At 36.3% G+C, this 11,932-nt stretch overlaps 1 protein-coding gene across 1 annotated transcript; it reads left to right on the top strand.

Annotated features, from left to right (window-relative positions):
* The first annotated feature begins 1,604 nt into the window (after positions 1 to 1,604).
* foxl2l (forkhead box L2-like) lies at positions 1,605 to 2,402 on the top strand. The gene has a single exon (XM_063016018.1). The coding sequence runs from the start codon at positions 1,605 to 1,607 to the stop codon at positions 2,400 to 2,402; it is 798 nt and encodes a 265-aa protein (XP_062872088.1).
* The last annotated feature ends 9,530 nt before the right edge of the window (positions 2,403 to 11,932 follow it).

Here is an 11,932-nt window from a genome sequence, read left to right as displayed (position 1 = left end):
AAATTTTCTTTTTTTAAACCTACAGTATGCAACTTTGTGAATAATTATTGTACTGTTATTGGGGCAATAAAGAAAAAAACTGGATTGGTTATATTTCAAACTTGTGACCAAGCATATTTACACGTTACTTGATGCACTGCCTCTTTACTGCCCCAATAAATTCATTTATCCATTTGCATCAAGCATGCTATCCCAGAGGGTGTCCAATTAAGCTGGGGTTTAGATCAGTTTGATCAGTTTGACATAAGACAAACCCTGCAAACATCTAGTTAACCTGTGATCCGATTCAAAACATCACCTGTCACCCAACATTTAAAGACATTAAAAGTAGGATGTTGGCTGCTCTCCAAAAAAAGGTAGTTATTTAAAAATAGTAAGATGAGAAGCCTCGCTTTTTCATTGTTTCATTGTTTGTTGTGTTGAAAAGGAAGAACAGTGAGTGCTGACAGGTAAACTGTGGAAAGTATGATCAGCCTGGATATCATTCAATCAGCAGTGTTTCACCTGTCAGATAAACATTTTACTGCTGTCAGATTTGCATGCACAGGCCAGTGTCTCAAAAATAAGCAAATGTTGCCCCAGTTCTGAATAAACGTTTAACCTTTCAGCCTTGTCTTTAAACTATGTATAAAAATTGATATGGACAAATGAGATAAAGATGCCAGAAAGCTGAAAATGTTTTCTGCATATGAAACTTTGCAATGTTATTTAATAAGAAAGTAAAGCAGAACGTTGCTTATCTAATATTCCTGCTACCTACTGGTTTACCTACTGGTAATTGAAAACATGTTGCATGAATTATATTACAAGTAGATAGTACATACATTTCAAGGCCACATCAATGTGGTGAAAACAATGCATAAGTGTATATATAAGCAGATTAGTTTTCATGTTTTTTTATTTCTGCTGTTATAAATAGTAGTTATAATTTTGTAATTCATTTTAAATTATTTATATATAAATTAAAATAATGTATGATTAATGTCAATAGCAATAAAATAACCATTCTTATAAATTATAATTAGTTTTTATTGATATTAAATATTATTAATGGCAATATAAGTATAAGTAATAATAATGAAAATATTGGAAGTATTAATTTAACCATTTTATAAAATATTATTTACTTGCTTTAATATTTATACGACACTAAGGCAAGATTCATCCACAACTAAAGTGTATTGCTAATCAATAAATAAGTAAGCCGTTTAAAAAATAAATATTTTAAAATCACAGATGTCAAGTGGCGCGTATACTAATTAGATCAAAGAGTAAATCTTCAAAGAAAACATCAAATAGAGAAGCGGTTTGATAAAAGATAAATTCTAACTGCATGTATCCATGCAAACGGCGGGTTTATCAAATGTGTTTTGTTAAATATCTGTTACATAGACAAAATACGCCTCTGACCTCGGTATCAACTCTGAGCGAGCCGCGCAGGTGTCTGAAGTCTCTTCTTCAAATAACGCGCAAAATTCCCACGATCGCGTCTAAAGGTGAATTGTGCGCGTTTTTTTGGAGGAGGGACTTAACACACCTGCTCCGTCTGCTCCTAACCCTCCTAGTTCCACGCTGCACCCCGATCTGATTAACACACTGCAGTGATGGAGGACGGAGCTGTTCACATCTCTCTGGATGCGGTGTCCACCACTGGATGGGACGAAAACCGCAGTTTGGATAGCGGCGACATGGAGCAGAAAGCCGCTGAGAAACCTCCGTATTCCTACGTGGCTCTGATCGCAATGGCCATCCGAGAAAGCGAGGAGAAAAAACTCACTCTGAACGGAATCTACCAGTTTATCATGTCCAAGTTTCCCTACTACGAAAAGAATAAAAAAGGATGGCAGAACAGCATACGGCACAACCTCAGCCTAAACGAGTGCTTTATTAAAGTGCCCCGGGACCGCGCAGAGAACAGCGGGGAGAAGAAGGGCAACTTCTGGACCCTCGACCCAGCTTTTGATAACATGTTTGATAAGGGAAACTACCGGCGCAGGAGGCGAGTGAGGAGACCCTACAGATCACAGGCGACCTACCTACCATCTCACATGAACCTCCCCGATCAGTTTTATTTCCCGGAGCCGGTGTACTGGCAAAGTCCTCTGGGTGCATGGAGCGTGGTTTACGGCTACCAGCACGCACAGGGAAGCGGGAACGTGCGTCCGACATCCCCTAACAGCTATGCCAGTTCTCCTGTTACTTATTACCCCAATGCCAATTCATCGTACGGATCATACCAGCGGTCCCAGCATGCTATGGCTCCCCACAGGTGGCACCCACTGGGCGGCATGAGCGCTCCGGAGAGTCCTGGTGGCAGCACGCCTCCTGTCGGTAATTACGCACCGCATCTTCTGTTCAATCAGTCAGATCTGGACCATGGCTTTGATACAAATCAAGTTTAACTGGAAATAAGAAATTTGGATCTTCATGTCTGCATAGTTTTTTTTTTAAGTTGGTTTGCGTTTGTTTTACGCACTTATACTTGAATGAAAGTGGAATGTGACTCGGGTTCTTTATTATTCTGTTCACAAGAGTAACATTTCGAGTTCAAGTAAAATTGTGTTTACATGTGTTGACCGGTGGGTCTGAGCTTTGTCCTCTTGGTTAAGCACCAGTTCTTGAACTTGCACTCTGCAGTCAGAGGTTTGCGCGCTTTCAGTCGGCCGCTTCGGTTTCGTCTTTCGTATGTACCAGTTTCTCAGATCTTTCCCATTTCTCTGGAAAATTAGCCAGTAATTTTATACACTTTATAACCTTTAGACAGATACAAGTTCTTAATTAAAATTGTGTCCACATTTTGTACTACAATATTATCACCTGCTGATGTAATACAAAGGGTTGTCATAGTAACCAATATTTTAAATAAGTAAAATGACCTCGTTGTTGTGTCCAACAGTGGACATATTTTGAAAGTTGATCAATTTTTGCCAAGGTTTTGGGCAAAAGTACAGAGGTCTTGTTTTTCTTTGTAATTATGGCTGTAAACAGTTGTCAGATTTTCCCTGATTTTCTCTTAATTGAAGTAAATATGATTTTTATAACATTACATGCCACCCACCTGCAGTGGAAAAATACTAAATGTACATTATTTTAACACAAATATACTACTACTACCACTAATAATAATGTCATAACCTAAAACACTACAGTGAATAGAAAATTGAGCCTTTTGTAAATTTCAGGATGATAAAATCATTCATTTAGTTAGTTTGTTGAAAACATGTATAACGTACGAATGGTGGTTCATAAGTTTTGTATCTTTCAAAAATGATGGTCAGTGTTTAAGATCCTTTTAGCTATTTTACTCATTAGAAAAGTGGCTTTTCTTGTACATTTTTGTCTCATACTGCAACAAAACCTCCAGTTTCAAAATGACTGTAGAAGTGCTTAGTGATCATGCAGTGATCATCATGTGTTAAGAAGTCCCAGTGTGGATCTCCTTCAAATAAAGTATTACCCTAAATAATATTGTTTACTTAACAATGAACAGAAGTGTTATTTTAAATTCATTTTATTTTAATATCTATATCCTTAACAAAATATATAACAAAAACACAATTGGTACAAAAAATAGGTAAAATGAAAAAGAACTGTTGATGTGAAATATATATTTATTTATGCGGCAGTTGCATACCACTTTAAATGAGGCCTTATTATTATTTATTTTATTTTATTTTTTCAGCTGGACACATTTGTAAAAAGTGATCTGCAGGAAAGCATTTTGATAATATAAAATGTTATGCCATGTTGTGATGTACACATTCAAATGAAATAAATTAGGCTAAATTTATTAAGTGTATTTTATTTTATTATTTTATTAAATGAAGTTATAATGAAAAGAAAAATAAACTAAAACCCTACAACTGTGCTGCTGTAACCATACTGTGTGTGTTTACACATTTTAATTATACATTTAAATACATTTAAGGTATCCCTTTTTTAACTGTTACATTAAAGTATCCAGTGGACTTTAACAATGATTAATACTATATTAGTGGTTGGCATAGCTGTCTTTCAGCATACTTTTTTTTTTTTAGGTTTGTTGCCTTGCTGGTTTAACTTGCTCTTATTTTTCCTATTATAATTTATTTGAAGTTTTTGTTTGTTCATCTTTACATGAGGTTTGTAGAAATATTTGAAAAATGTAGTTTTTCTGGCTTTGGACTTTTAAACTGTTTTTAGTTGGAGAAAAGACCTTGTTCTTACACGTATTTGATTTGTATTTAATTGTTCAAACATTACAAGTTGTTTGTAAAGGTTTGTAATAAAGAGTTGGATTAAACTGTGTTGTCGGTGCTTAGTCTGCTGATTAGGAAAACGGGTTTAATGCATTAAGAATAAATAAATACAAAAGGTTTTTTCCTCTGTAATACATTAATTTACCAAAAGATTTAAATGAAAAGTCTTGGTAACTTAAATGACTGTTATTACAGGGGAACAGATGTTTTTACATAGCATAGCAAAAAAAAGTCTGTTTAAATTCAGCACTTTCAAATCGTTTATTACTATCAGAACTGTTATTTATATCAGATATGAGCAAGGAAAAAACTCATCTATTGCATAGACTATCATTTTTACTATAATTCATGAACATGTATAGCCAAAATTAATTGTTCCTCTTTAACCTCAAGCAGCACTTAAAGAGCTAAATATTTTTAAAAGTGGGGGATGTTGCCCTCTAGTCGTCATACTCAATAAGTACCGATAAATCAGACCCATTTTAATAGTAAACCTACTTTTTGGGTCTGACAACTAGAGGGCAACACACCCGACCTTTGAAGTACAGTAGTTTGATTTTAAGTTAGTTTGACTAAACCTATTAAAAGTACATAAGACAGTGTTCTCTTGCCAAATTTGTGAAGTTAACCCAAAGGTTAACCCTATGTCTGATAGGAGCTGGAAAATAAGTAAGACAGTCAAGCAAGCTTTATTTCACTATAAGCTCTACAGAAACTGCTGTGGAAAAACAGCAGCATCAGGGTCTTCTTTTTTTGCATGACAGACTTTAAGCCAGTGTTAATGTGAAACTCACTTGACCCTGGACAGAGTCACTCATTTTCCAGCAGCTTTTAATTCATATGGGATTTTAAAGAAATTATTTAATTTTATCTGGCCATCCAGACAAATCATCAGTACTTATGAGGTGCCAGTTTGGGTGTACTGTCCAACCTTGGCATACACCCTTCTGTCAAACTAGCTCTTTTTATATGGGTACAGGATAAGTCTTTGATTGATAAAGGGTAATATATTTATTTAATGTCTTCACTGTTTTGTGTACCAGATTTGTATTTTATCTTTGCCTTTCACGAGGTTTTTTCTGCAAGGTTGTAGCTTAAATCTGTTTCTTAAACTGAAGTTCGAGTTTGAACCATGTTTAAATACTGAACTTTAATGAATATATAATTTCTTACCACTAGAGGAAGACATTCTCCACTTCAACATTGTATGTGTGCAGAACTGTTGACAGTAGAAAAACCTGCCAGCTTCAACTGTATTTTCTGTACTATTTTACATGTTCAACATTTTCTTTATGTCTTTAATTTTCATCCTGGTCAGGGTCGCAGCAGGTTGAGTTTTGCCAGGAAATGACTACACTGGACAGAGAGCTAATCCATCAGGGCTTCAAAAATGCACCTTGTAGACAAAGCCAATCATTTCTGTGTAGACGCCCAGCCAGTCTTAGACTTCTACTTTATAATAAACCTGTAATCACATAGTAGTTTAATATGTGGCCTCTTCTCTTCACCTGAGAAGAGGTGTGTGGTCACCAGACCAATGGTTAAGATCCACTATATAACAGAACATAATGGAATTTGTACACTGAAATCCAAGAGTAGTAGTTTTGTGTCTAGGATTACATGATAGTGACCAGAAGGTAAGTGTAAGGTTTTTTTCCCGTTCAGTCAAAGGGTATTGTTAAGGTCAGTTTTTAATGATGGATGACTAGAACTGGCTCACAATTGACATTCCAGTTCATCCTCAAAGCATTAGACTTAAGGCCAGGAGTCGACTGGAGTGCCCAACGCTATAGTCATGAAGAAAGAGGAAAAGTTCTACCCCAGAAAGTTGTCACCATATAATTAATGAACCATATCATTGATTTTATACACCAATACCTAAACTCAACTATTAGGCAGAATATTGACATACTTTTGCCTACATAGTGTAGCTATGGGGTAGCCTAGTGGGTAGAGCTTTGGGCTATCAACCGGAAGATTGGCGGTTCAAATCCAGGCTCTGCTATGTAGCCACTGCTGGGTCCTTGAGCAAGGCCCTTAACCCTGTCTGCTCCAGGGGCGCCGTAAGTTGGCTGACCCTGCGCTCTGACCCCAGCTTCCAACACCAGCTGGGATATGCGAAGAAAGAATTTCATTGTACTGTACACCTGTATATGTATATATGACAAATAAAGGATATCTTTCTTTTCTATCTTTCTTTCTTTCTAAGTGGTCAGGGCTCTAGCCATTGTCGAGTCTTAAGCAAGGCCCATAACTTTATCTGCCCCAGGGGTGTAGTACAGTGGTGCCTGTCTTCTGACCCTAACTTCTCAATAAGTGGAGATTTCCGGGAAAACATTTTCACTATACTGTAAAGTTTTTAATTTTTCCCCTTTTTTAGTGTAAATAAATAAGTTAGATGCTCTCAGAATACAGCTTATAAAAATAAACTAAAGTGCCTTAAAATAAATTTTTACTATATGATTTTTTAAATTTATTTCAGGCTTGGACATAAAATAGGTTTACAACAGCCAGCCTGGTGACAAAAACAGATCAGAGATGATGTGTTACTCAGACAGACAAGGACAGACAAGGCGCTGAAATTGTTGCCATGGTGAGTGGAGGCTGGATATGGATTAGAAGAACAACATGCATGAATGTGCTGAAAACCAGGATTGAAATAAAATGATTACATCTTACAAACATTATTCTTTATTATTCTTATTTAGTGGTATTATTCTTTTAAAAGTGTGGGTCAGCATAAGTTGTATCCTAAATTAAACATCCTACATTAATCCCAAAGTAAACAAACACAACTATGATTTCTGACAGCAGACAGCTGTACGCCATAGAAATTTTCCATCATGTTGTTCAGCTGATATATTTCTAATATTTCGATCCTGATGGGTTTGTTTTTTAGGTATACCAGTATACCAGTGCTCCCATCCAAGGGCAGCACAAGGGGTTGCTGAAACTTCGGAATAACGCTTATATATATTTTTTTGCAGTCATCAAATGTCAACCTACCTTAATTTATATAGCTTATTACACACTGCATTTTTATGCAATTAACACTCCCCGTTTACCTGTGGCCAGAACAGCCTTTAATTGTCAATAAATACTTTCCACAAGTGTCCAAACTTACATGAGCTTTACAATGAAGTGTGCCCTCTGTGTGTCTATACCGGCCTCCACTCTTCTTCAAAGGTTCTCCATAAGATTTTTGAGTATTTCTATGGAAATTTGTGCCTAAGCAGACAGAAGAGCTTTGGTAAAGTCAGACACTGATGTTGGGGAAAAAAAGGTTGGTACTCAGTTTTTTCAGATGGCTGTAAACAAGATAAAGAAGATGTTCAACAGGGTTAAGGTCAGAGCTCTGTGCAGGCCCTGGAGTTCAGGCACACCAAATCTGTCAAACTATGTTTATGGACCTGACTTTGTTATTTTAAACACGTGTTAGAAATTAGAGTTTTTAAAACAGCTCAGTAATTAGGAGGAATGCCCACATTACTTGGTAATATTGTGTATATGTCAAATAGATTAATTGCAGATACAATAGTTTTGGAAAAGTTATTTTATGTAAATGAGCATCAGCAGAAAGCATTACGGTGCATTTTGTGTTTCCTGTTGTCATTGACTTTTCTCGGCTGTGTCGTGCTCTTTGTTCATTTGTCTCTATGGCCTGCAGTGGCGGATGAGATGAGGGGGTGGGACATGACCGAGGGTGAGGGGGTGGGGGACGGGAATGAGGGAGCTTTATTTGACTTGGAGTTTCTGTTCTGCACACACACTTCCTGTTTTTACCATCTGCGATTTGATGCTTGCTCAACAGTGATCAGTAGGGTCTTCCTCTTGCACTGTATCAGAGATGTCTTTATATGCATAGCTATTATGTGACAACTAAGGGAAGGATGGGTTTGATCGCAGAACATAGAGTAAATTTAAAAAATGCAACGCTATGGCAAGCTGTTTAGCCTAAAATTTCACAGTAATTCCACAGCACCTCTCACAAATGCCTGACATAATGCAACAATCACGGACAGGGGATCAGTAAAATTCAGGGTTTCACATATTTTGGGAGGTGAGAGAAAACTATCATCTGGAGGAAAGAAGATGTGGAGAATGTACCACATCTTCACATAATAAAGGAAGGGGCATATATAAAAGAAGGATTCACCACTTGCTCAGTCTTAGCAGGCAAAGATTGGTTGTGTCAGTGTAATAAAGTTCTCAGAAATGAACAAAGGTACAAAATCAGATATGAGAAACGAGTAAGCTTATAAAACACTTACATCTGATGATAGCCAAATATATTATCATTATGTAGTCACATTATTTAACCCTCGCCTGGGTTGCCAACTTCTGCATCACATGTTCATGCAAACTTAGAAAATCATAGCTTGCATCAGCAGTTACTCTACTGAAATCCAACCACAGCAGCAAACGTCTGTCTGTTTGTTTGTTTTTTCTGAATGGCAAGTTGAACTAGTCTGACCTCCTTATGTGCTAATAATCATAAAACTGCAGCCTGAGATATCCAGAAATAGAACTTCCTTTCTACTCCCACAGAAACACACTTTTTGTCTAATTTGTCAGATAGAGGAAATGTGTGATAGCATGACACTGCTGGGTTATTAGCAAACCTTTCCACAAGTCCTGCATGTGTACATTGTTTTATAAGTATACATGTACCTGTTACTGAAATGTTTTACAGTGTCCACATGGGTTTTTTCCAGGTACTCCACTTAATTTTCAAAATCTTCTCTTCATATTTGTGGAAGGACTACCGACATTGACACTATTGCAGAAGTTACTGTTGGTCTTTGTAAGGATAGAATACCTTGCCCTCATTTTTATTTATATCACACAAAATAAAAGTTTCCTTTGGTTTTGTTTTGTGGTTGTGCTGTATCTGTGCACAAACGTTTGTCAGTTAAGATACTCTGTAAGCTGTCACATTTACCTTGGAAATCAGACATAAAATTGTCATTTATTTATTTAGAATTTTATATTACTAAATAAACCTTTTTTTATAATGATTGTGACACTTGATCTGGATATGATCCTGTCTTTTTTATGCATTTTTTTAATGTATATGTAAACAGTCAAAACTTTCACCTGCTAGACGTGAGTATAAGTTAGGTATTGAGTTTGAGTTTGGCTATTGCTAATATTATGAAGAGGTGGGTAATATCATAGCTTTTCTAAACACACTTATTTGGAAAACAAAACATAGCAAGAATAACAACCAAATATACTGGAGTTCTGCATCTGCATGATACAGATATACTTATGTCATTGTGTATTCTGGCCATTTTTTTGTCTTCCAGATATAACTTATGTAAAGTTTACTTATTTATATACTTTAAGACTTATTTATATTTAAAGTATAATGGGCAAAATAATAATTAACAAAATGAACAAATTTTAAAATATGAATGTTTTTATTGGAAAAATATTGTTCATTTGGAATGATCCAAGTTAAGCATTTTGTCTTTGATACATATTAATTAATAAATAACTTTTTATTTCAGTCGTTACTAAACAAATGCAAATCAGACTTTCTAAAATGATACTTGAAATATTTCACCAGGCTCAACTTCACTTCAAGCTGTACGTTTGCAGTCACTAGCCAGGAGAGTTTAGGAACTGTCATCATTGAGCTGATCTAAGAAAAAACGTAAACACTTTACATTAAAGTTGTTTGTTTATTTTAAGGTCTTATTAAAGCGTAATTCTCTTTAGTTACATTTTAATCAATTGAAATTTGTTAATAAAGTGTGTCAAAGGGCTCAAGAAAGAGAAAAGAAAGTTAAAGCGTGAGTGTTTTCTGGTTTATTTCGTACATTTTTAGATGATCCCTAACATGTGAAGCACGCATGTACCGGGTTCCTCGGGCACTGCGCAGGCAGGCTGTCACTTCCCCACTTTTAAATCAGAAAGATTAACTACAGCACAGAAAGACGCGTGTCAGACACACGCAGGAGTAAAAATCGAAGGAATCTGTACAACTAGGGTGGATTAACTTCGGCCAGTCAGACAGTAAGGCAATCGAGGGGCTAAATTTTCCGTTTTTAGTCTGATTGCGGAAACATCTACACTATGGACTGATTAAACAAGCGGCGAGGCTCGTACAGGCAAGTTAACCCGCTTTTCATTCTCATTTCTGTGTCCTGCTTTTTCTGATCACTGTGACAGAACCAGGCCGGATTTTGTCCTTGTCCCTGTAGCACGATGAATGGGATTTAGAAAATCGATTTTATCTGCAGACAAACTAATATATATATATATATATATATATATATATATATATATAGAAGATCATATACAGAAGATCAATAGTAGAGCATCATCATGGTATATATATATATATGCACCATGATGATGCTCTTCTATTGATCTTCTGTTGTGATGCACAAAATGCGCCACATGTGAGTGATACCTGAGCAGCTTAGTGCTATTATTGTAACAAACACAAACGGTACAAAAAAGTCAAGCAGTCAGTCGCACAGGAGCATAGGAAATGTTTGTATAATGGCTACATCGTGATACACAAACATTACAAAACATCCAGCAGTCAGTCGCACTTGAAATGTTTGTTTGATGGGTGTAACGTTATGAACGAATGTCCAGCCGTAGGTCTCACAGGTAAAAGTGTGTATCATGGCTGTAACCTTTTATACAAGCAAATCCAAGTTAAAAAAAGTCCAGCAGTAAGTCTCAGGGAGAAGTGTGCATCATGATACACAAACATTACAAACATTACAGCAGTCAGATGCACATGGCAAAGTGTGAATGGTGGCTAAATATATACAATGTATACAATCAGTATGACCAAAAAACAGCAAATAATTACTTTAATTAATTTGTGTATGCTGGCTGTGATCTTCAGCCAGTAGAAACGTCCAGCACAGACCCACACAGGGAACATGTGCATGATGGCTCTAAGGTTGTATGTCAATTGTTTATCAAATTGCAGCACTGAATGACACTGGGGAATGTGTGTGTAGTGGCCTTCAGATACAAACATTATATAAAATGCCAACATTTATTTTCATAAACGCTTTATTCTGGTCAGGGTTGCAGTGGGCCTGATATCACCCATACACAGAGCAAAGCAGCCACATGCTCTGGACAAGCTTATTTCAGACTGACACACAGTAACCCCTACACTTACACCTAAGATCAGTTTAGTCCAGCCAGTTTTCCTCCATGTTTTTGGGAGTTGGGAAGAAACCCATGCTGATATATTGAGAGTATCCGTTTGAGCTTTCTGGCTGAGTGAAGTTTTTTATTCAAATTCTTACTAAACTGTACATATAGCATGATGCTACCAATGTATGTAACTTTGTGGATGGTGTTACCTAATTGTATGACTTGTTAGGTTTTACATTATTCTGATGATGTTTGGCTTCTTCATTGTAACTCTTTTATATTCATCCCATTGGTTAAGCACCTTTCATACAGCTAATCTATAAACATCACTTGCCATCACATCCACTGGCTTCATCTTAGTTTGAGTGACAGTTAATGTCACTTGAGATGGCTGTCTTGATTTGGGCATTTCTGCAAGAGTAAAATTTTCATTCTTTACGTCTTTGAGGGATTGATCCAAGCTCCAAGCTTTCTTTAGTGTCACTTGTATTTTTTCCAGATCCATACTACTTGTTTTTTAAATGCTTATTTGACTTTATATTGTTTCATTTTGTGGACAG

This window comes from Trichomycterus rosablanca, chromosome 19 (assembly GCF_030014385.1).
Source record: "Trichomycterus rosablanca isolate fTriRos1 chromosome 19, fTriRos1.hap1, whole genome shotgun sequence".
Lineage (NCBI taxonomy): Eukaryota > Metazoa > Chordata > Actinopteri > Siluriformes > Trichomycteridae > Trichomycterus > Trichomycterus rosablanca.
The sequence above is the reverse complement of the archived record's forward strand: the minus strand, read 5'-3'. Positions and strand labels throughout refer to the sequence as shown.